Source organism: Arvicola amphibius, chromosome 2 (genome assembly GCF_903992535.2).
Source record: "Arvicola amphibius chromosome 2, mArvAmp1.2, whole genome shotgun sequence".
Classification (NCBI taxonomy): Eukaryota; Metazoa; Chordata; class Mammalia; order Rodentia; family Cricetidae; genus Arvicola; species Arvicola amphibius.
The window spans coordinates 143,445,352-143,467,995 of record NC_052048.2 but is presented as its reverse complement, the minus strand read 5'-3'; the positions used below and the strand labels follow the sequence as shown (position 1 = coordinate 143,467,995).

The window sequence follows — 22,644 nt, the reverse complement described above, 5'->3', positions numbered from 1 at the left end:
ATATACAATTCTGTAGAGAAAAGAAATATTTGACCTGAAAGTCTTCAGAGATCATTCATCCAACACAAGTCTCCAACCCCCACATCTGCTTTCAAATCGAGGGCTTATTCTGTAGCCAGGGCTTGCCTGGTCCCACCAAGCAGCCCAAGCTGACCTAGAACTCCCAGCAATCCTCCTGCCCCAGTCACTGGAGGCTGAGATTACAAGTGTCACCCTGGTCGGCTCGGATTTTTCACTGGGAAAACAGACCAAGGGCAGTGCAGACCTGACCTTCAGTGGCACAATTCACTGCGGAGCTAGGCTAGACCTGGGCGACCCCAAACTTCCTTCACCAAGACATTTCTCAGGGCACAAACCTGCCATCTACTTCACACAGCACCTGGATCTGAGTTGAAGTCTTCAGGTGCCATGTAATGAATTTATGCATACTTGATATTTGGCTGCCATTCTGTCCACTGTTTTGGAGATTCGGGCTCTCTAGGTTACCCAGGGTGATCCTGCCTCTTCAGCTTCCCAAGTAGCTGAGAGTATAGGTGCATGCTACCACATCCAGGGTTTATTTAATTACTGTTGTGGAAGCTATCCTCAGACTTGTTACATAATTTCTAGGTGCAAACAACTACATATGCAGGTGAGCTGCAGACAAAGACAAAGATTAGAGGCAGGGATTGAAGCAGAGTAGAGGTCATGGAGGAATACTGTTATCTGGCTTGCTCCCCATGGCTTACTCATGTAAAAGCAGAAACAAACACCAGAGGGAGATAGCCTACAATACCTATCAGCCTAATAGGCTCAAGGAATAAGAAAAGAAATTCTTATTTCTGAACTGGTAGAGCATCGGCAGTCTAGTAATTGGTGTTGCCTGAAGAATGCCAATTTCAATTTACTTGTGTGTTTACTCGGGGTAGTAACACAATTAAATCCTTGACCCGTACCACTTGAGCAACATCTCTGGGTGTGCACAGAGTTACTGTTCACATATTTCATGTATTTAAGAGAGCCAAACAAACGGAGAGATAAATTCATCATGGACGACCCTAGAACGTTGTATACAAATGACTGCAAACTGGATGATGCTCTACTTTCCTGGATAGACATCTTCTGGGCTGCAAAGCTATTCTCAAAACCCAGATTTCAAAATAAGACCTATAAAAGCCTGATGGCTCACAACACTGGGGAAACAGAGTGGGAGGAGCGTGAGTATGAGGTCAGCCTGGGCTACATGACAAACAAACCCCTGTCTCAGGGCTGGAGAGAAGGCTCAGTGGTTAAGAGCATTTTCTCTTCCTGAGGACCTGAGCTCAATTCCCAGCACTCACAGGGCATTTTCCAACCCTTCATAACTCCAGTTCTAGGGGATCTAACACCTCTCTTCTGACATGCATGGGTACCAGGCACACATGTGCACAGATATACATATCAGCAAAATACTCATGCACATAAAATAAATTTAAAAAACCCATCTCAATAAGTAAATGCATTTGTTATATGATCGCTATACAACACAAGCTATCCAATATTCTGTCCATGAACACAGAACTGTGAGGGAAACTATCTTGGTGCACTGATCAGGAAAGCAACACTAAACGGCAAGCAACCCCAGCCTATGTAGACCTTCTAAGGCAGTTACCTTCTAGGTGGTAAAGATGAGAAAAAAAAATTTTTTTGTGAGACAAAGTCTTGCTGTGGAATCCAGATTGACTTTAACCTCACAAACCTCCTGCTTCAGCAGGAATGCTGGGCTTAAAGGTGTGCACACTGTGTCCAGCATGGACGTCTCCTGAAACCTCTCTGCTTCAACTCTAAAACAGCAGTTCTCAACCTGTAGCTCACGGCTCCTCTGCAGGTGGAATGACCCTTTTACAGCAGTCCACTAGGAATATTGGAAAACACAGATATTTATATTTGTTATGAAGTAGCAAACAAAAATAATTGTTTATTTTGTCACCACTGAAGGGCTCTAGCAGGCCCGAGCATGACAAACACGGCTCTGGCAGGCATTGCCTTTCTCCATTCCCTCTGCCTTGCTAAAATGTTTGATTACCTTCCGAAAGCTAGCCACCAAGGTCTAGCCACCAAGGTCTATTCCCTTATTTTGCCACTTTTTCCCCCTGAAGCTGATTACCAAGGTTCAACTATCAAAGTACTGAAGTTCAGCAATCAAAAACCCCTTTTGGCTGCCCTAATTTAGATGCTTAATCAAAACAAACCAACTCATCCTAACAAAGGCTTCCCCTTTATCCCTTCATAAACTGCCACTTGCCTATGGGCTACAGTCTGTCTCCTCTCCAACCAGAGGCAGTCCTTTGTCCCTTGAGGCAAATATCCCTTTCCCCTTGCTCCTTTTCTCTTCTTTCCTGTCTTTGTCTTATTCTCTGCCCTTTGTCCCTCTGGGGCAAATAAATCTTTGTGCTGAGAACTTGGTCTTGGGGTGTTTTGCACCAACACTAGTCCTTTTAACCACAACACGAGGAACTGTAGTAAATAAAGGGCCGCAGCATCAGGACCATTGAGAACTACTCCTTTAAGAAAACCAGCCTCGACCCCAGTACTGAACCAAAGGACAAAACAAAACAAAATCCACCAAAACTTTTTATTTAAATCGACACATTTGCACAATTCTACCAACCCCAAAACTTCAAAACAACTCATGTTTATTATTTTGGAATCAAATTAAAAGTTTCTATTGGCAAGTACTACAAAGCACACATGAGCTCCACACAGGTGACAGATCATACAGCACACACTCTGGCATGAACATTATCCTATTTAGCTCTGACTGTAGCAGTATTGTGGCATAGTCTTGACGCAAGGGTCAGAGAACTTACCTCAAACTGTGGGTAGGGAGGAGTCATGGTTGAAGGGGGCCCTGAGGTGGGAGGTGGCATCCCTGAAGTGGGTGGGAACAGACCCAAGGCATTCAGATTTAATCCAGGGATTAAATGTGCTTGAAGCTGCAATGGTAAAAGAAAAGAAAAAAAAAATCTCTTTAATTTTCAATCAGAAGTATCGAGGGGGTGAGCCACACTAAGAAAGCAATTTTTGAATACAACAGGTGTTTCCACAGAACTACAGGTGCTGTTCTTGGCATATTTGAGGGCTGGTTTGCCCTGCACTGGAGGAGTCTCAAGGCCAAGAGCAGCTCAGAGTACTTCAGACAGAATGGTACTCTGCATGCGGTGGGCATTATTCCATTAGCTGAAAGGTAAATATGTAAGGTGTGCTTGGGGATCACAGCAGGCACACAGAACAAAGGGGAAAGCCCTTCATTCCTTGCCCTCTGGCCGAATCCTTCAAAGTCAGGGCCCAGCTTCACACTGCATGCACCACAACTGAGCACCCCTTTTGGATGGATGCAGGGCCATGAAGGGAACGCTGTTTCAGCTTAATTGTTCCCCCCTCTTAAATATATGTGTCTTGGTTTTAAATATATGGACGTTTTGGTTGTTTATATATCTGTGCACCATGCGCATGGAGAGCCCACAGAGGCCCGAGAAGAGTGCCAGGTCCGTGGGGCTGGGATTAAGGGTGACTGTGAGCCGCCATGTGGGCGCTAGGAATCAAACCCTGGTCCTCTGGAAGAGCAGCCGAGAGCTCCTAATCACCAAGCCATCTCTCCAGCCCTAATTTTATAAGAACTGAAAAAGGTGAAGACTAGGACTGAACTGAAATGTATCTGATCCTGTTATCAGGGCCTGTAAGGGCCAGTTATGAAACGCTTAGATAAGCAGCAATCACATGCAGATAGCAGGCCACCATGTGGGATAAAATGACCAGCATTCCAGGTTCTTCTCAGAAAAAATACTGTCACAGCCTCACCTGACATTACTGTTTCACAAGACTGGCCCAACCGAAGCTTAATCATTTACCTCATGTTTAAGGAGCACGTTTTGAAAAGATGGACTTTTGAAGTGTTCCGTCATCAGCACCATTCCATCCATTAAACAGGGGCAGGAATTTGCTTTCATAGCTTTTGCTACATTTGCCACAGGAAATTCCCTATTTCCCAGGCTTATATGGGCAACACAGAAAAATTCAAACCTGTGTTTCTGCTTTGCTCTATGATTCTCCAGAGTAGGAGCTGAGACATGCTAGGCATGCATTCCAGCACAGACACCACACTCACAGCCTGAGACCCGTGCAACCATGTTTACAACACGGGCAGCCTTGACCTTGCAATCCACCCACCTCAGTCTTCCAAGTTGCTGGACTTGCTTCACACTGCCTGGCTCTTAAGACTGTTTCTAACAGCACCTTTTACATGCATGGCACTTGTAATCCCAGGAAGCATGTAAACCAGGAGACAGCAGCTGTCTGATGGAGAGGAGAAAGCTGCCGCTCACAAACAGGTGGCAGGGAATCAGACTTAATTCACCTGCCTCTAATCCGCACATCCTTCCTGCACTACAGTCCCTCAATTAACACAGGAAAGGAGGTAATAAATACCCTTTGGTAGGTAGGCAGCTATTAATCATTCCTCATGTATCAGGAAGCCAAGGCTCCAAAGCTATCTGATTTGTTAGAAATCAGAGACAGCTAAGCCCAACGCCCAGGCTTCTGTGTTACCCCAGGGTACCCTTAGGGTGGTGCGGACAACTCATCTAGACCACTGCTCACTACGAAGGGAAAGTTCAGATCTACGCAGTGGGAGCTGTCTTTCAGCTCTCCACCAGAACTAACATTCATGGAAGCAATGTCATTTTCGTAAGACTCCCTGATTTTCTTCATTATCTCCTCCTCGGCCTTGGCGCAGGTCTCCACGCTGCCTCTGACTGTAATGGTGCGCTCCAGGTTGTACAGCGTCAGCTCCTGCAGCCTGGTGGGAGAGGAGGAGGAACACGAATGACAGGAGGAAGGTGGGTGGGTGTCACTCGGCCCCAGAGGGCAACTGAGACCAGCTGGCAGGGCAGGACCATGAGAAAGTGACAGATCACGGCCAAGATGTGTGACAGCTTCTTTCCATCCCTTCAGGGACAATGACTGCGCACATGGTTTCATTACGTCCATGTTTTAAACACTGCTTACTCCATTTTTTAAGGTATTTTTAAAAATTTATTTAATTTAGTATGTCAGATTCCCTGGGACTGGAGTTACAGAGTTCTAAGCTGCCATGTGGGTGCTGGGAATTGAACTTGGGATCTCTGGAAGTACAGCCAGTGCTCTTAACCACTGAGCCATCTGTCCAGCCCCCAGGACTTACTTCTTGACCCCTCATCTCACCCTCTGACAGTGAACTGGAGGACTGGAGGGGCAGACAGTATTGCCAGGATGCTCCTACTGTACTGGCCATGTCTAAGAAGAGCCAGCTGTCTCGTGCAACTGCATTTTCTGGAGTAAGCAAGGAAAACACTCCTCAAAGCAAACCAGCATTTGTGAGACGGAACTTTGTTTTCTCCAACATTTTCAGAATTTAAAGTAGTCTGAAGGAAGTAGCACAAGTCAATCCATCTAAACTAAATTTTTTACTTTTAATTAATTAATTTATTTACGTTTTTTCAAGATAGGGTTTCTCTGTATATCCCTGGCTGTCCAGGAACTCACCCTGTACACTGACTAGAATGGCCTTAACTAGGAAATCTGCTTGCCTCTGTGCCTCCCAAGTGCTGGGATTAAAGGTGGGCACCACTGCTGTCCGGCCAACTAAAATTTTTAAATGGTCCACATTGACCCTATTTATATTCCTAAACAGACAACATTAAGAAACTCCTTGCTTAGCTCTGATCCTGCTGACACTTCAAAGCCATGAAAATTTCTGTCTGGGTGCACCTAAGCCTACAGCAGTCAGCAGCCTTGAGGAGAAAAGCAACGTTCACCACAGGGAGAGGGCTATGTACGTAGACTCAAAGGAAGTGGGGGCGTGACTGTCAAGAGCTAAACATCCATCTTCACTGCTAGGAACACAGTGGAGACTAACCTTGTGCAGACAGACGGGATATTATTCCTTTTTCTCATATGTGAATAAAATGTAAATCATATAATGAAGAAATGAGTCCTATAATGGAGCCTACACTCCCTTAGACTATGTAAGCACAAGCATACTGAACCTCTACTCTCAAGCACTTTGTCTTGTAATTTTATCATTCATTTTCAGCTCACCAGCCACTTCTGGGGTCCTATGATAGAAACCTAGGATCGTCACCCTAGGAAAAGGAATCCTTTCTCTTATCATCACAACAGACATGTACCCCTGGTGTGATAGGCCATCTCTAAGATTAGGCCCCTGGTAAAGAAATCTGAAGTCCGTACACACATGGAATAGGGCTGTCTTGTGCAGACCACACAGGAACAGTTAGTATGTGAATTCTGAGATTTTTATCATAAAAGACATTATAGCTTCCAGCACCTTCTTTTTCTTGGTTCACTCCCTCTGGGAGAGGGCAGTCCTCTATGGATATTCAAGAGCAGGCTGTAGACAGATCCCAGTCCTGAGCTGTTTATGGATCCCTAACCCATATAAACAAGCCATGCAATTGTTGCTGGGAGTGCAAGCTGGTACAGCCCCTTTGGATGTCAGTGTGGCGATTTCTCAGAAAATTAGGAAACAACCTTCCTCAAGACCCAGTAATACCACTTTTGGGTATATATCCAAAAGATGCTCAATCGTGTCACAAGGATATGTGCTCAACTATGTTCATAGCAGCATTGTTTGTCATAGCCAGAACCTGGAAACAACCTAAATGCCCTTCGACTAAAGAATGGATAAGGAAAATGTGGTACATTTACACAATGGAGTACTACACAACAGAAAAAAATGACATCTTAAAATTTGCAGGCAAATGGATAGAGCTAGAAAACATTATTTTGAGTGAGGTAACCCAGACCCAGAAAGACAATTATCACATGTACTCACTCATAGGCGGTTTTTAAACATAAAACAAAGAAAAGCAGCCTACAAACCACAATCCCAGAGAACCTAGACAACAATGAAGACCCTAAGAGAGACATGCATAGATCTAATCTACATGGGAAGTAGAAAAAGACAAGATCTCCTGAGTAAACTGAGAGCGTGGAGACCTTGGGAGAGGATAGGCAGGAAGGGGAGCAGAGAAAAATGTAGAGCTCAATAAAAATCAATAAAATTTTAAAAAAGAAAACAAACAAACAAAAACGAGTCATGCAATACAGGTTGATTATTGTCTTAAGCTGGCAAATGGTGGGATAATTCGTAACACAGTGGGAAATAAATGTCAAAAAACACCATGAAGACTCTGGCTAGGAAATATGAATGTCAAGGGTTAAGCTTGCCTTGCCACCTCTTCGAGAACAAGCAACACTTCAAGATGTTAGAAACAGGGCAGGCTGAGAACAGGCTCGCTCTCGGCCTGACAGCAGAGCAGAACAGTGGTAAGCAGGGAACCATGTACCAGACACACAGCTTAAAAACAGGGTCCAAAAGCCCCCTAATTCACAAACAAGATGGCACTTACGGAGATATTGTGATTTTAGTGTCTGTGTCTTGTTCAATTTTTTTAAGGTTTCTTCCTTCTTTACCAATAAGACGGCCTACAAAGTTATTGTGAGCTAATATCTTCAGGGGGATCTCCTCTGTGCTGTAAGTAGAAAAATGGTCATAAGTCAGGGAAAGTAACTCCTCTTGGACAAAAAGACACTGTTCTTTGTTAATCATTTGCTCCCTAACTACTGAGTAAGAAAGACCCTGCTGCCCCCTGTTTACAGTGAGCTGGCAAGTAACCCAAATTCCAGCAACTTGTGCAGGTCAGTAGGTAAACAACAGTAGATATTTAGATAGGGCTTCATCTTCTATTCACATCAGGGAATGTCTACACTCATGATGGATAATCTTAGTTGGAGCAGAACACAATGTACAAATCAAAACAGTACAATCCTAGGATACCTCTGAAAACACACACCTGGAGAAAAATAAGAACTAAAAACTCAACAGAGGTCACAACTGAAGAGACGATCAGCAGAAATGGAGCCTTCACTCTGCATCCTGTGCCGTGATTGCTTTCTTTCTGTGTTGAGGCTGTATGTGAGTCTACATATATGGATGGAGGTACATTCACTCCTGAGTGCACACATGCTGGCCAGAAGTAGAAGTGTCAAGTATCTGTCTCTATCACGCTCCAGTCTCCTGTGACAGCCTGGGGCGCGCTGATGTGCTAGACTGGCTGGTCAGAGAACCCCCAGATGCCCAGCTGACACGGGCCTAGGAGACCAACCTCAGGGCCTCAAGCGTCTCACAGCAGGCACTGTGCCACTTGAGCTGCTTCCCGTGCCCCGTCAGAATCTGACTTACACATCATGCTTTTCTAACGTCACTGGGGGCTCCATGATGGTGGACTTTCCCTTTGTCTATACTAAAAAACTACTGTACCCATATAAGACATCTATCACTGAAACATACATATTTACAGAGTAAATAGAGGCAATGTGGTCCTAGGGCACCTCCTTGAGCCTTGCTCTCAGCTGTGTTCAGTGCATCAGTTGGCATGGAAGCCAACCTAATTTCTGACAGTACAGACACTCAGAGTTCCAATCTTCAACACCCACATCAATCTGCAGTTGCCCTGAGCACAGAGTTAGGGGCTTTCACACTCCATGCCCTGTTGCGCATGAGGGCTGGGTGTAGACAGAAACAGATGCCCAAGGCCTGCCAGTAAAGGTCTGAGGTAAATCCCAAATTACTTCTTGGCCCTCAGTTGGCCGTGTCCCCCAAGGCTGCCTTCTAGTTACATCTTCCTTCCCGTTATTGCTGCTTGTTCCATATCCAACTATGAATGACTCAGTGTTTCACACTGCATCAACAGGGCAAACACTAGCTCGTCAGGATAGCATTAATCCCCAGAAAGTGTCAGAGATCTACGATTTGGCAGGCTAGTCCTCGCTACTCACAGTTTGGTGTCTTGCGCTTCCTTATGCATAATCTCCAGAATCGATTTACAAGCTGCAGAGGCACCTTCAGGGGTAGAGAGGATAGTAATGGGCTTCTCGGCGGCTCCCGTATTCTCCTTACGATGGACATCAATTCTGATGGCAGGCACAAAGGGAAGAAGACAGGCCAGTCAGTGCATACTCACCACAAGGAGTCTTCAGTTACCAGCTACAAGCCCCAGGACTTCCAGTAGAACAAGGAGATTCACTTTATTAAAAGAAAACTTGTGATCAGCTGCCAACAGAGCAAGGGTTCCATATCTAGACTGATCTTAAATTTGCTACGAAGTGGGAAAGGCCCTTGACTTCCGGTTCTCCTGCCTCTGCCTCTACTGTCAAAGCGCCGAGACCACAGACATTCACCTCCATGCCTAGCTCATGCAAACCTGGGATACGGTTTTTTTGTTTTTTTGTTTTGTTTTTTTTTTTTTAATGATGGGCGATCTTGACTGTCACCCTGAGGGGATTTAGAATCACCATGGAGCCAAATCTCCAACCATGTCTGAGAGTTTATAGATTGGGGAAGCACATTCTAAACGGGGTGGTGCGATTTCGTGGACTTGGGATCCTAGCAAGAAGAACACAGGAGCTTCCATCTGTCTCTGCTTCCTGACTGTGGATACGACGTGACCAGCTGCCTCCTGCTCCAGCCACTGTCACTACTATAATGGGCTGTCTTCCCTAGAACAGTGAGCCAACCTAAGCCTTCCCTTCCTCCACCTGTTTTGGTTGCAGCAATGAGACATACACAACTAATACACTAAGCAAGCACTGGGCTACAGCCTCAGCCCACAAATTCCAATCCCAGGCGCTCTCTCTTCTCAATCCAAACATAGACATCTTTTCATTCTTCTAAGCTGTTTGTGTTAAAGCTCAGAGCAATCGTTAAGTGCCTGAGATACAAAGAGCTGTGCTATCAAGACAGCCAGAACCGGGATCCCACAGACAAGTTGGTCCCTTAGTCAGACCCAGAATGTTCACCAGTTGCCCTATGGCAGGTTTTGCTCATCCAATTTTTTGTTTACAAGGTTCTGTCTCATTGATAGAGAAAGTCAGCAACAAACAGTGATGGGAATAGAACTAAAGAGGTGACCAAAGGGGGAAAAAAAGGCAGGCAGTGGTGGCACATGCACTTTCAAGGCAGAAGCCAACCCGGTCTACAGAGTGAGTCAGGATAGTACAGCCAGGGCTACCCAAAAGAAACCCACATTTGGAAAACCAAAACAAACAAAAACAGCAACAACAAACAAGCCACCATGGAATTCGACTGATGTTTAGCCCAGCCAATTAATATACTATGGTTTTTTTTTGTTCTGGACTTGCAAATGGCTTATTTATTTATTTATTTTGTATGCAATATTCTTTCTGCGTATATGCCTGAAGGCCAGAAGATGGAACCAGACTGATGGAGGAGGGTCATCTATCTATGTGTTACTTTCATTGGTTAATGAATAAAGAAACTGCTTGGCCTGATAGGTCAGAACATAGGTGGGTAGAGTAGATAGAACAGAATTGTGGGAGAAAGAAAGCAGAATGAGGCAGACACCTCAGACAGACACCATAGCTCTCCTCTCCAAGATGGACGCAGGCTAAGAATCTTCCTGGTAAGCTACCACCTCGTGGTGCGACACAGATTATTAGAAATGGGTTAGTCAAGATGTGAGAGTTAGCCAATAAGAAGCTACAGATAACAGGCCAGGCAGTGTTTAAACAAATACAGTTTCTGTGTAATTATTTCGGGTAAAGCTAGCTGGGTGGTGGGAAGTGGCCCGCTGCTCCTACTACACTAGACCTCATTACAGATGGTTGTGAGCCACCACATGGTTGCTGGGAATTGATTTCAGGACCTCTGGAAGAATAGCCAGAGTTCTTAACGGTTGAGCCATCTCTCTGGTCCACTGGCCTGTAAATATTTTAAGATGCATAAAATTAAATATCGGTGAAGTGAAGGGATATAAGGCTGATCCACATTTTTGGTGGCAAACTGGCAGGACCATTTGAAGGTAAAATGATGATTAATTAAAAAATTATTGCTGGGGGCTGGAGAGATGGCTCAGAGGTTAAGAGTACTGACTGCTCTTCCAGAGGTCCTGGGTTCAATTCCCAGCAACCACATGGTGGCTCACAGCCATCTGTAATGAGATCTGGTGCCCTCTTCTGGCCTGCAGGCATACAGACAGACAGAACACTCTATACATAATAAATAAATAAATCTTAGAAAAAAATTATTGCTGTAGGTATGTTTATGAGTATGGGCACACACATGCCACAATGCTGTACAGAGATTAGAGGAGCTGGTTCCCTCCTTCCACTTTTTTGAGGCAAGGTCCCTTTTGTCTCTGCCATGCTTTGTACTCCAGTCTGGCTGGCCTGCAGCTTTCCGGAGGAGCGCTGGGGCTTACAGATGGGGACCAGTTGCATCCAAAAGTTTATAGTTCTCTCAGGAGTAAACTCAGGTTCTAGGCTCAGACAGCTAGCATGCCCACTGCTGAACCACTGCACAGGATGGTCGGCATTTTGATCTAACAATTTAACAGGTGGGCTGAGGTGGTACTTCTCACCCCAACACTCATACATTTAAGGTCAAGGTCATTCTTTCTGTGGCTCCAGAAGCAGCTGTGGCCTCTGCCTATGAGATGACAGCAGCACCCTTCACTCTGGTATGACAGTCAAAACATTTCCAGAAACTGCAGGTGTTAACTCAGAGACCACTGGTGTGGTGAAGTGCATTGTAGCACTATTCCTACTAAGAAAAAAAAAAACCCTGAACTTTTACTGTGCTCGTTAGAATGTAATGGTTAAGTAAGAGTCCGTATGCACCTGCTAGATCAGGACACTGGGTGCAAGAAGCAAGCACCATTAAGCTACATCTGCAGTTACTTTTTACCAAATGTGGTAACACAGTAAACATCCTGGATCGGAAGTGAAAATATGCAATACATGCCATGTGTTATTTTTTAAAGTTACAAGTTAATAGTTGCAAATAAGAAGTCCTATAAAAAGATACAACAGTTCAAAACTTAACAACTCTGGGATGACAAGAATCTAATTCATTCTTTTAAAAATATGTGCATTTGTACATTTTTAACTAACCACAAATTAAGTTTGCTGCTGTAAGAATATTAACTACCTCTGAGCATGTGTTTTAGGGAAATCTATGCAACTGCTAGGTGGTCCTTCTGAGTTTCTTCATCTCTTAAGGACTCACCGCTATGAGAACAGCCACTTCAACAAGCCAATAAAACTAAGGCTTGGATTTCACTTTATTAGAATTTGCCCCACAATTAAAACCTGTAACTTGAGGTAATGTAGAAATGAAACAAGTAAGAAGTATGAACACAGAAGGCATGAACATGTGTCCAGATAATAGCTCCAATCCCTGACACTATCTTCCCAACCCACTGTAAAACCCAGTCACTATGAGTCATGTGGTCTTCCACTAACATGGTCACAGCCCCTCCTTCCGTGTGTTCCCACCCTTTTACTGGGCTGAGGGCTATAAAACTCTGATCCTGAGAAGGGAATGTTGCTCTGGTGATCAGCACCCTCCCCTGGGACTATTCCTGAAACAGGAGTTTCTGGTAATGATTAGTTACAATGGCAAGAATTAATTAAATCCACCAGTAGAGCTCTACAGCCAGATCATCAGACAGACAAAAACACTCCCTCTGCTTTGCCCCCATCTGCCTACCTTAAGTAAACAGTGCAGCTTAAGCCACAGCTCCTTTATCTGACAGATCTCACCAGCAGCTTGCAAAGGAACTAAGCTGCTAATGCAAAGAGCAATCTCTTACTAAGTTCCCGAAGGTAAGGGATGGAAGGAGGTGAGACACTCCACACTTTCAGATGAAAGGTAGGTAAACTGATCCACGTCCCAGCTTCTTAAGCTATATGGGTTACAACCTCATAAGGGTCCCATTACTTAGTGTGAGGGCTGTGAAAATCTCTGCAATAGAAAAGGTTACTGAACACTGCTGTTAGGTTTCAAACCCAGGACAAAAGGCTGAGGTGTCTGTTTAACATGTAAAGCAGATACTGGTGGCCAAGTCCCTATTACAGGGTATGCTGGCATGTCCCACACTCTACCCCAAACTTCTCCAGCCCAGGGGGCTGGGTTTCCCTTCCCTATATAATCCAATCACTTTGGTTACCCACTATCTTTGTACCCTTGGACCTCCTGGCTGCTGAAACTTGTTCTCCTCTCTTCCCTCACATGGCCCAGCTCAGTCTGCCCGTGTCTACTCTGTACTCTCCCACAGGTCCCTGCCTCTGGCTATGTCCACCTACATATCTACAATAAACCTCCTCCACCATACCTAGGAGCAGTCATGTTTCCTTTTCCTTTTTTTTTATTTGAAACATGTGGTGTCCAAACCTCAAGAGGAATGAATGAATCTGATGTATTTCTGGAAACACTCGGACATGGATCATATAATTTCACTGCAGCCTTGGTTCTGAACAAACAGCATGCACACTTTGCACTGCACCACATATGCCATTATACCAAGGAACACTGCACACCTCACACTCGAGACCAAAGCTTTCTGTTCTTAGTGGAAACTAATAGTTTATCTGAGAAAAACAGACTTCTAACACATTCCTGCTGTCATCCCTCCACACACATCCAACTGGCAGGTCCCTGAATTGGACTGTGTAGGAATATTTGATTTTAGAAATTGGTGTTTGAGTCACTGATTTGAGTTTCATTTAAAAAAATCATTAAATAATTTTGGCTTGAGATTTGGACATAATTTCCAACAACGTATAGAAGGGCCTAACTAGACTTGAGCCGTTTCGCACTACATGTTTATGTGAAGCAGTGTACTCAACCCTGAGAATGAAAGCCCTGATCTGCCCTGAAAACTGTGAAGATGAGTCATGTTCTGTAGGGCCAACTACCTGGCCAAGATTTAATTCTTTATGTGGCAATAAAGAAGGCATCTCTCTCATTACTATGCAAATCAGTTTTCATTTGTAATCAATTATAAAATTACATGAATACGGGCTGGAGAGATGGCTCAGTGGTTAAGAGCATTGCCTGCTCTTCCAAAGGTCCTGAGTTCAATTCCCGGCAATCACATGGTGGTTCACAACCATCTGTAATGACGTCTGGTGCCCTCTTCTGGCCTGCAGGCATACACGCAGACAGAATATTATATACATAATAAATAAATAAATAAATTACATGAATACTAAAGAATTATTTTAAAAAAATTTAAGGATTTACTATGCTTGACTTGAATCTTACAGACTATTTTCTGAAAGATACATAAATTTTCTCAGGGAAAAAGGGGTCACAAGTAAAATTTAAGAAGTTCTTAACTAGATAATGGTTCAATTGTTTTCTCCATTCACTAATAATAAGTTTAGAATCATTAATGTAGCACACAGGTACCCAACACTCAGTGTCTCTCCTGCCAAGCAGGAGCTGAGGAGGATAGGATGTCCCAGCAGGGCTGGGTGAACTTACAACTGACGCTAGATACAATTCCTTTAGGCTCTTCATGGGATGCGCCTCCCAGCTCACTGCAGGCTGCTGCCTGTGATGACTATGGATCCTCTGAGGCCCATAAAACACACCCAGGCACAAAGAACACACAGCACCATGGCACTGTTTCCAGAAAAGGACCGAGCTCAATTTCTCCAATCACATGAAATCCTCCTTCTTACTAAATGTAAACAGTAAAATCATCCAGTCCTTTCTGTAGCTGTGTCGGGCTGCAGAAAGATGCTATTTGCACACAACCTCCTCCCTAATAACTTCCTTCCTAGGAATTCTCTGAGTCTTCGGGAAGCATGGCTGCTCAGGGCCAGCAGCATGGAGCTGTGCAGAGGTAGGAGTGGAGGGAGAGTTTATCAGCAAAGCTTCTTTGAATCAAAGCATCCACACACTGCACAAGGGCAAGGTTTACAGGGTAAAACAAGTAACCTGCAATGCAACGGAAGAGCCTGCAATCTGAGACGGAATCTCAGAGGCGGTGAGGGCTTCTGTGCATCAGGCAGTGACCCCCACTGGGCTGTGGTGACAAATGACAACAGGTCCTGCCTGAATCCAACCAAGCGAGCACTGGTGTTTGATCAGGACTGCCCAGTCCCTGAAAGTCTGCCAAATTACATTACCAAACAGCCTCAAGAAAAGTCATTCTAACTTCAGATTTAATCATAGAACAAATTAAAACCAGAGGATGAACCTTTTCTTTTTTAAAAAAAAATTTTACTTACTATTAATTATTATGTAAGTGAGTGATTTGTGTGCGTATGGATATGTGCATGCCTTAGTGCACATGGAAAAAAGTCAGAGGAGGGGCAGGAAAGACGGCTGAGCAGTTAAGAGCACGGAGTACACGTAAACGTACACACATGTACACACGTACACACACACACACCATTCTCTCCCTCCATCATGGATGCAGGAATGGAGTGCAGCGGCAGTCCTGCACAGGAAGTGCTCTCATGTCAAGTGGTTTCGAGCTGAGCTACCTTGCCAGCCCTTTTTTGTTTCTATTTGTCTCACACAGCTCCAGCTGTCTTCACATTCACTATGTGGCTAAGAATGTCCAGGAACTCCTGCCTTTCCTTCCAGAGACAGGTGTGTACCACCTCACCCAGTGGACAGGCTGTTCTTCACTGAAGTGAACCCAGGATAAAATGCCTTCTCTACACTGCAGCTAAAGATCAAACAGGTGGGACACTGCAGGCTGGTGGGGTGAGGGGGTGACGTGTACACTGCCCTCTTCTGCCGGGGCCTTTCCCATCACAGTGGCACCAATACCATTTGTTTTCCATTCATGTGAGAAAATGAAATTTCCTTTGAGGTTTTATACAAGCAATCATGCATGATCAGATCACAAGGGTTCTCCTGCCACATTCCCCAGTACTGTAAAAGAGAGCCCCCAACTCTGTTCAGGACACCAAGTTCCTGCACACCACACCCCGATACTATACACAACAAGGAAGAAGAAAGGATGGCACCCACTCCCACGTACTCACTTAGACTGGGTCTGCTTGGTGATGTTCCGAATGGTGGCACCTTCTTTTCCTATAATGGCTCCAACAAACTGGGTGGGAACCAGCAGGCGCAGAGGCAGGTCACAGGGTTTCGGCTGGGATACTGATCCTGGAGACGCCTGCCTGGATGAGCCCCGCTGCCCTGGCCCCCGGCGCCCTCGGAGCTGCAGTGGGGGATGTTGCTGGGCGGCTGTTTCATCAGGGATGTAGGCGACCTTCAGGGTGAAGTTTTCTAACTGGAATCCGTTCAGTTTGTCTAAGGCTCTGAAAATTCACAAGAGACAGAGGATGTGAAGGGAAGCAGTGGCATGGCAGCCCTGTACCCAGCAGCCACCTGGCTCTCGGGAAGAAAACCACCCTACGGGACAAACCCTGCCACCTCCACTCTTCTTTGAAGTCTGCACCTAGGGACGGCCAATGGGTGCCAGAGGCACATAATTTCCATCTACTAGTGAGAAACAGAAACAAAATTCAAGTTCAATTCTTGATTCAGTTCAATCAAGAGGTAAGAGACAGCTTGGAAATACATCAAGGAAGGAGCTCACAGCTCCAAGGTAACTCAGCCGCCCAAAGGGCTCAAATAATCGACGGGCAAACATCCCTAAAAACTACAGACACTGGTTGGATACTTAGATTTCGTGATGAGTCTTGCCCAGGAAATAACAGTTTGCTCATCTTGGTTGGGTTCTGATCTGATCTCAGGAAGGGAACGAACAGGAGGGGGATGAGGAGGAAGGAGGGAGGGAGATGAGGAGGAAGGAGGGAGACAGGGATGGAGGAGGGAGATGAGGAGGAGGGAGGAAGGGAAGCTGCTCTTCTCTTCACCCACAACTGCACTTTGTATCTGCTTAGTGAGATACTTAGTGAGTGCTTGCCCACGTTTTCAACTTTACTGTAACATTTATATGGCATGGCACACAACTCTGGCAAACATTGAGAGTTTTAAAATTAAATTTATTATTGGTGGGGCTGCACAGAGCACACAGAGGTCAGAGGACTCTGTAGAATCAGCTCTCTGCCTCCACTTTTACAGAGGTTCCAAAGACCAAACCCAGGTTGTCAGGCTGTACTGTAGGAAGGCAAGGCACTTTACCTCCCGAGTCAGCCCACAGTCCCTCCAGACTAAGAATCAGGACGTTACCAGGGCCCAAGAAGTCCTGTCAGGGCCCTGCTTCAGTAGCTCCTAGCTTTCTCAGACCATGAACACAGACTGATTTTGCCTTTTAAGAAAGTCTATATATAAGGACATGCGAGCACACACACTATGAACCCTCTCAGGTCAGCCCCTGTTTCTGTGTAACGTAAGCTCTGTCCCATTATAGTCCATTCACCTTGCATACATCAGACAGGAAGCCGAACAATACATTGGTGCAGTATATAGAGCCAAGATTTCAAGCATTCATATACTCTTAACTTACACCTTTGTACCTCCTCAGAGCAAAGTGAATGGACTGGGGCGGAGGGCTCTCACTTTTCCTAGACAACTCAAGCTCTTGTCAGATTCTGTGTGAGCGGACTCTGAGCTTGGCTCATGCAGGTAAAGATAAAAGCATAAAGCATTCTCTCTCCCACTTGAACATCTACTTTCCGATTCTTAGGTGGAAAGAGAAGGATAAAAGGAGTCTTAGCACCACACAGGTCTCTGAGAAGACCAGGTGGAAGGCACAGGGGAACAGCCATAAGGGCTCACAGTATCTTTGGACAAAATTCTGTGCTTTTCTCTCACTTCTATCTTGTCCTAAATTCCCTAGCACACGAATGAGTCCTTGTCCAAGATCTGCAGTTCCAAAACACAGCAGGAACAAGGTGTGCTGCCACCTTTCCCAGAGTGGGTAAGTATGGCATCTCTGAGAATGGGTCAGCCCTGTTTATTTCAAACATGTAGGCGTGGTCAGAAGCTCCTCCTTAGGCTGTGGTTGTGACGTGCAACCCTCTGTGGCTGATTTCTGCCCAGATATAGTGTCCTGCAATATTTCCACATGATTTTATGTTGGAGGGCATTCTTCACACAAGCACCAGAGGCTGACTTATTACCAATGCCCTGGTGACACAACCCTCACACACTGTTCTTTCTTCTTTTCTCCTCCTCCTTCCTCTTAAGCAAATGTAGATTAAAGTCTATTAAATATATTGCCCATTTCTAAAGGGAGAACATGGAAAGGTTTTACTAATACATAGATGTATATTTATTAGACAAAATTGAAGTTTCAATAGTCTTAAAGACTTGAAGTATTTTAAGCCATCTTGAATGTCAGAAATCATAAAAGTTTTTTTCCCAAAAAAATGTCACCTAGATAAAGGGATCACAACTCCTTCTGCTGACATAAAGAAGCCGTTCACTATCTACCCTTCATTATAAAATTAGGCATTGCTGGCTTCGACAGTCAGGAGACTCTTACCAAGGAATGAAGCCAGGAATGTTAAAAAAGGGCGAGACAGACACACAGACATTCTCCTTCATGTGGACAAACAGGAAAGTCTATGTTGCCAGATGCTTCTGTGTATTCTAGAACAATCTAAACATAGGCACAAGTGTCCCAAGAAACAACTCTCAATTTGGCAGAAACTAGGACTTGGACATTCTACTGTTCTGCTTTAAACGTGTTCCTCTGAAGGAAGAGATTCTCCCAGGGAGGAAGCAAGAAAGCATAAAGTCGTGTTACCCAGTGCAGTCAGGGACCCACGTTCCAGTTCAGGCCACTCCAGGCCGTGAGAAGACAGTTGTGTGTGAAGCTCAACAGAAGCTGAGTTCCCCTCAGACCACAGCACTCAGTCGATGGCAGATTGAGAGGACGGGGTCAGCTAGCTGCAATGGCTGAAGCTCCTTAGAGTTTGAAATCAACAGCTAAAACTTCCTATGCACCTGGCTGATAGTCAGCGCTGTCAGGTGGTGGCAGAGGTCTGCTAAGGGCATGAAAAGAAAAGCTTTTGTTTTCAGTTTTCCTCCTGTGAAACCTGGGAGAGGAGCTGTTATAACCATTCAACAGAACCCAGGAATCCAGCCAATGGATGCAGCGCCTAGATCCTGCTTTTAATCAGCACTCCAGTTGTTCTGATGCTATTTTACATCGTTCAGAAGATGGTGAAGGGGCTGGCATGATGGGAAAAGGTGTTTGTGACTTACTGGCACAAGACTGAAGACCTGGGTTTGATTCCAGTGGAAGATAGAATCGACTCTGGAAGTTTTCCTGACTTCCCCACATGCACAGGCTTACCTGTACCCCCTCATCTGCACACATACATGGACACAGCCCATGTGTGTGTGCATAGTTAATAATAAATACATTTATCTTTAAAATGATAAAAGTGTGTTTGAGAATTTCTGGTTTAAATAAGTAACTTTAAGTTTATTAGGTAACAATAATATTCTAGCCTTGCTAGAATAGAAAGTTCAACCTGAGGACCAATGGGAGGAAGAAGAATAAAGAATGATAACCAGATGTTAAATTGAATGATAAAGAACAGTGGACGGCTTGTAACCAGCATTCTCATCCAGCTTGGCTAGAGATCATGCTATCCAGAGAGACCATTTTTCAGTTTGGTATTTGCTGCCCCACATATAAACTAAAGATTAAACTAATGGGTTCTTTCAGTGTCTTTCTAGCAATTGGCCCAGTGTCTTATGCCTGCTAAGTACATGTTCTTCCACAGGAGATGCCACCATCCCATAGTTTCCTTCTCACGCCCCTGTAAAACTGCTATCTGAGGTGCATACTAACAAGATGAAACTAACAAGATGAATGCAGTTCTCTCCTTTGACTATAATACAGTTTCAATGTTTCCAACAAAACTCATGGTATTTGAAGACAGAACCTTTCGGGGATACATACAGATAAATAGGGCCCTAATCCAATAGAACTGTGGAATCATTAGAAGAAGCAAGACCTGAGCTAGGATGGTCAGCTTTCCCATGTGAGGTTCTGCATAGCCTTGGTACGCTACAGTCCCCACTAGAAGAAAAACCTCATCAGAAACAGCCACTGAATCTTGGCCTTCCTAGCCTTATGCCTCTGGATCATATACACCTTTATGCCTGCTGTGGCACTCAGTGGCAGCTCAGGAAACAGGGAGGCATACCAAGAATTAAAGGCTGATAATTAAGCACAAACCACCCAAATCCTAGAAACACCACTGCATCTTAATTATAGACAAAACACAATCACTTACCAATAAAGGACTTCAAGATTTAAGTGTTTCTAAAAGAAAAACAAAAACCAACACTGAGGGCTCAGAAGCAGTTAGTAAAGTGCTTACATGGAAGCCCCGAGGACTGGCCGACTCCCAGCGCCCACAAGAGGGTCATGAACAGTAGCACATACTGGCACTCTCAGCCCATCTGGATCCCTGGGGCTCAGTAAGTTGCAGGTCCCAGCAAGAGACTGTCTCCAAAAAACAAGGTGGGGGCCAATGAGATGGTCAGCCAGTAAAGGTACCCGCCACCGAGGCTGATGATCCAAGATTCAGACCCAGGACCCAGAGGATGCAAAGACAAACTGACTCTCGAAATTGCCCTTACTTCCACACATACACCATACCATGTGCAAACGTGTACATGCAAATAAACAAACACAACTTTTAAAAACGCACAGAACACCGCAGTGAAACCCACTGTGAGAGCTGTAGTATATAGGATGAAGGCCGCAGAGGTGGAGATTTGAGTGTTCATTTCTGAATGACATGGAATCTGTTTATCTTGTTGCTTTACCTATTTCTTTTTATTGAGACAGGGTCTTGCTACATAGCTCTGGCTAACCTGGAACTAACAATCCTCTTGCATCATCTTCTGTCCTTTTTTTAAAAATAATTTTTACTTACATAATTTTTAAAATCTGAAAAGGATTTTCCTCATAGCTCTCAGCCGAGTTACTTCAAACAAACACTTGTCATGGTAACTTTAGGAGCTACAAAGCAATCTGCAAGGGTGGGCTCCAAGCTCTGATAATTCTGGGGTTTTGTTTTAGTTTGAGACAGGGTCTCATGTAGACTGGCTTCCCATTTGCTTTGTCGCAAGGCTGACCTGCTGGGGTTACATGTACATACACCACACAAATGTTTACAGTACCAGGACTCAGGATTACATGTATGTACACCACACCAATATATATAGTGCTGGGACTCAGAATTACATGTATGTACACCACACCAATGTACACAGTGCCAGGACTCAGGATTACATGTATGTACACCACACCAATGTATACAGTGCCAGGACTCAGGATTACATGTATGCACACCACACAAATGTTTACAGTACCAGGACTCAGGATTACATGTATGCACACCACACAAATGTTTACAGTACCAGGACTCAGGATTACATGTATGTACACCACACAAATGTTTACAGTACCAGGACTCAGGATAACATGTATGCACACCACACAAATGTTTACAGTACCAGGACTCAGGATTACATGTATGCACACCACACAAATGTACACAGTGCCGGGACTCAAACCCCAAGTGCTTTACCAACTGAGCTGCTTCCCTTGCCTGAGCTCTGCTTTCTGATAAAAACAGAAATAAGAATCTAGGCAAAGCTGTGTGTGAAGTTCAAATGCCCACACATCTAATCGGTTCTTCTTCACACACCCACCCTCAGACAGCAGCAAGTGAGCAGCTTTGTGTCAGCTTCCCTGAGAAAGGAAGGCGAGGAGAGCCAGAGACCTCAGTGTCTCCAGTACGGAGCAGCTCCTTAACCAGAAACTTCCCTTTCACAGCTGCCAAGCTTTTGTCTCATGAATTAACTCAAGATCTAAGCTTAAAATAAACATAGAAGTATTCTGAGACATCTGCTACGGACTAACTTCGGTTAGCCACAAGGTGGCAGGAACTTCCAGGGTAGAGTCTGCCTTACACTGTATCAGAGGGATCTTCTCAAACACGCCGAGGTCTAGAACTAATGCTAAGCAGCACAGCGCACTGAAGAGCACTGGCACGTCCAGCACAGCGAACACGTGGGGGAGTGCACAACGGCTGCGGCTGAACTCTCGCCGCCTTCCAGCTTTACAGGAAGAGTTCAGCTGCAGCAGCCTCGTGAGCTAGGGTGACAGTGACTCCCACTTAGAGAGGAGGACTGGGGATAGCTCTCAGACAGTAGAATGCTTTGTTGTGTGTGTCTTGCCCTCCCCCTCCCCCCGACAGGGTTTCTCTGCATAGCCCTGGCTGTCCTGAAACTTGCTCTGTAGATCAGGCTGTCCTGGAACTCAGAGAGATCCGCCTGCTTCTGCCTCCTGAGTCCTGGGATTAAAGGTGTGTGCCATGACGCCCAACTTTCAGATGGTAGAATGTTAAAAAGGTCACCAGGACAGGCATCCAAGCAATCTTCCCAAACCCTCAGGTTTATTTTGTATTATCCACCCCACAGGGACCTGACTCGACCAGCTACTCCTACAGATCACTATAAACATGGGATACCCCCTCACTGACCTTCTGGTTTACTGAGGGCCCCTTGTTGTCACGTGCTTCTATCCTCAGTTGTAAAAGGCTGGACACCCATGGCCTAAAGAGGGGGTATTTTCCTGCTCTTCTTACATGACTTAGTTGAAGAACGCAGTTTGTAAAACATTGACTTTATAGTCCTACAACATAATGCCCAAGCTCTCATACAAAATGCTGTCGTTTTTTAAAATAAAGGATACAAACAAGGAAAACTAAGAAGTTTAAGCGCATTAAAAGCCTTCAGTCTTATCTATGAGCATAAGGAAAACTACCACAACTACTTTCCCCAGCTAGATAGGC

The 22,644-nt window shown here is 44.9% G+C and overlaps 1 protein-coding gene across 1 annotated transcript in view; it reads right to left on the bottom strand.

Moving 5' to 3' along the window:
- Positions 1–22,644, bottom strand: part of Igf2bp3 (insulin like growth factor 2 mRNA binding protein 3) — a 145,110-nt gene that overhangs the window by 20,370 nt on the left and 102,096 nt on the right. The window contains exons 6-10 of the mRNA XM_038318613.1: positions 15,886–16,167; positions 8,857–8,991; positions 7,428–7,550; positions 4,681–4,816; positions 2,829–2,954 (exon numbers count right to left, since the gene is read on the bottom strand). Coding sequence (XP_038174541.1) covers positions 2,829–2,954; positions 4,681–4,816; positions 7,428–7,550; positions 8,857–8,991; positions 15,886–16,167 — 802 coding nt within the window. The remainder of the gene's footprint in view (positions 1–2,828; positions 2,955–4,680; positions 4,817–7,427; positions 7,551–8,856; positions 8,992–15,885; positions 16,168–22,644) is intronic.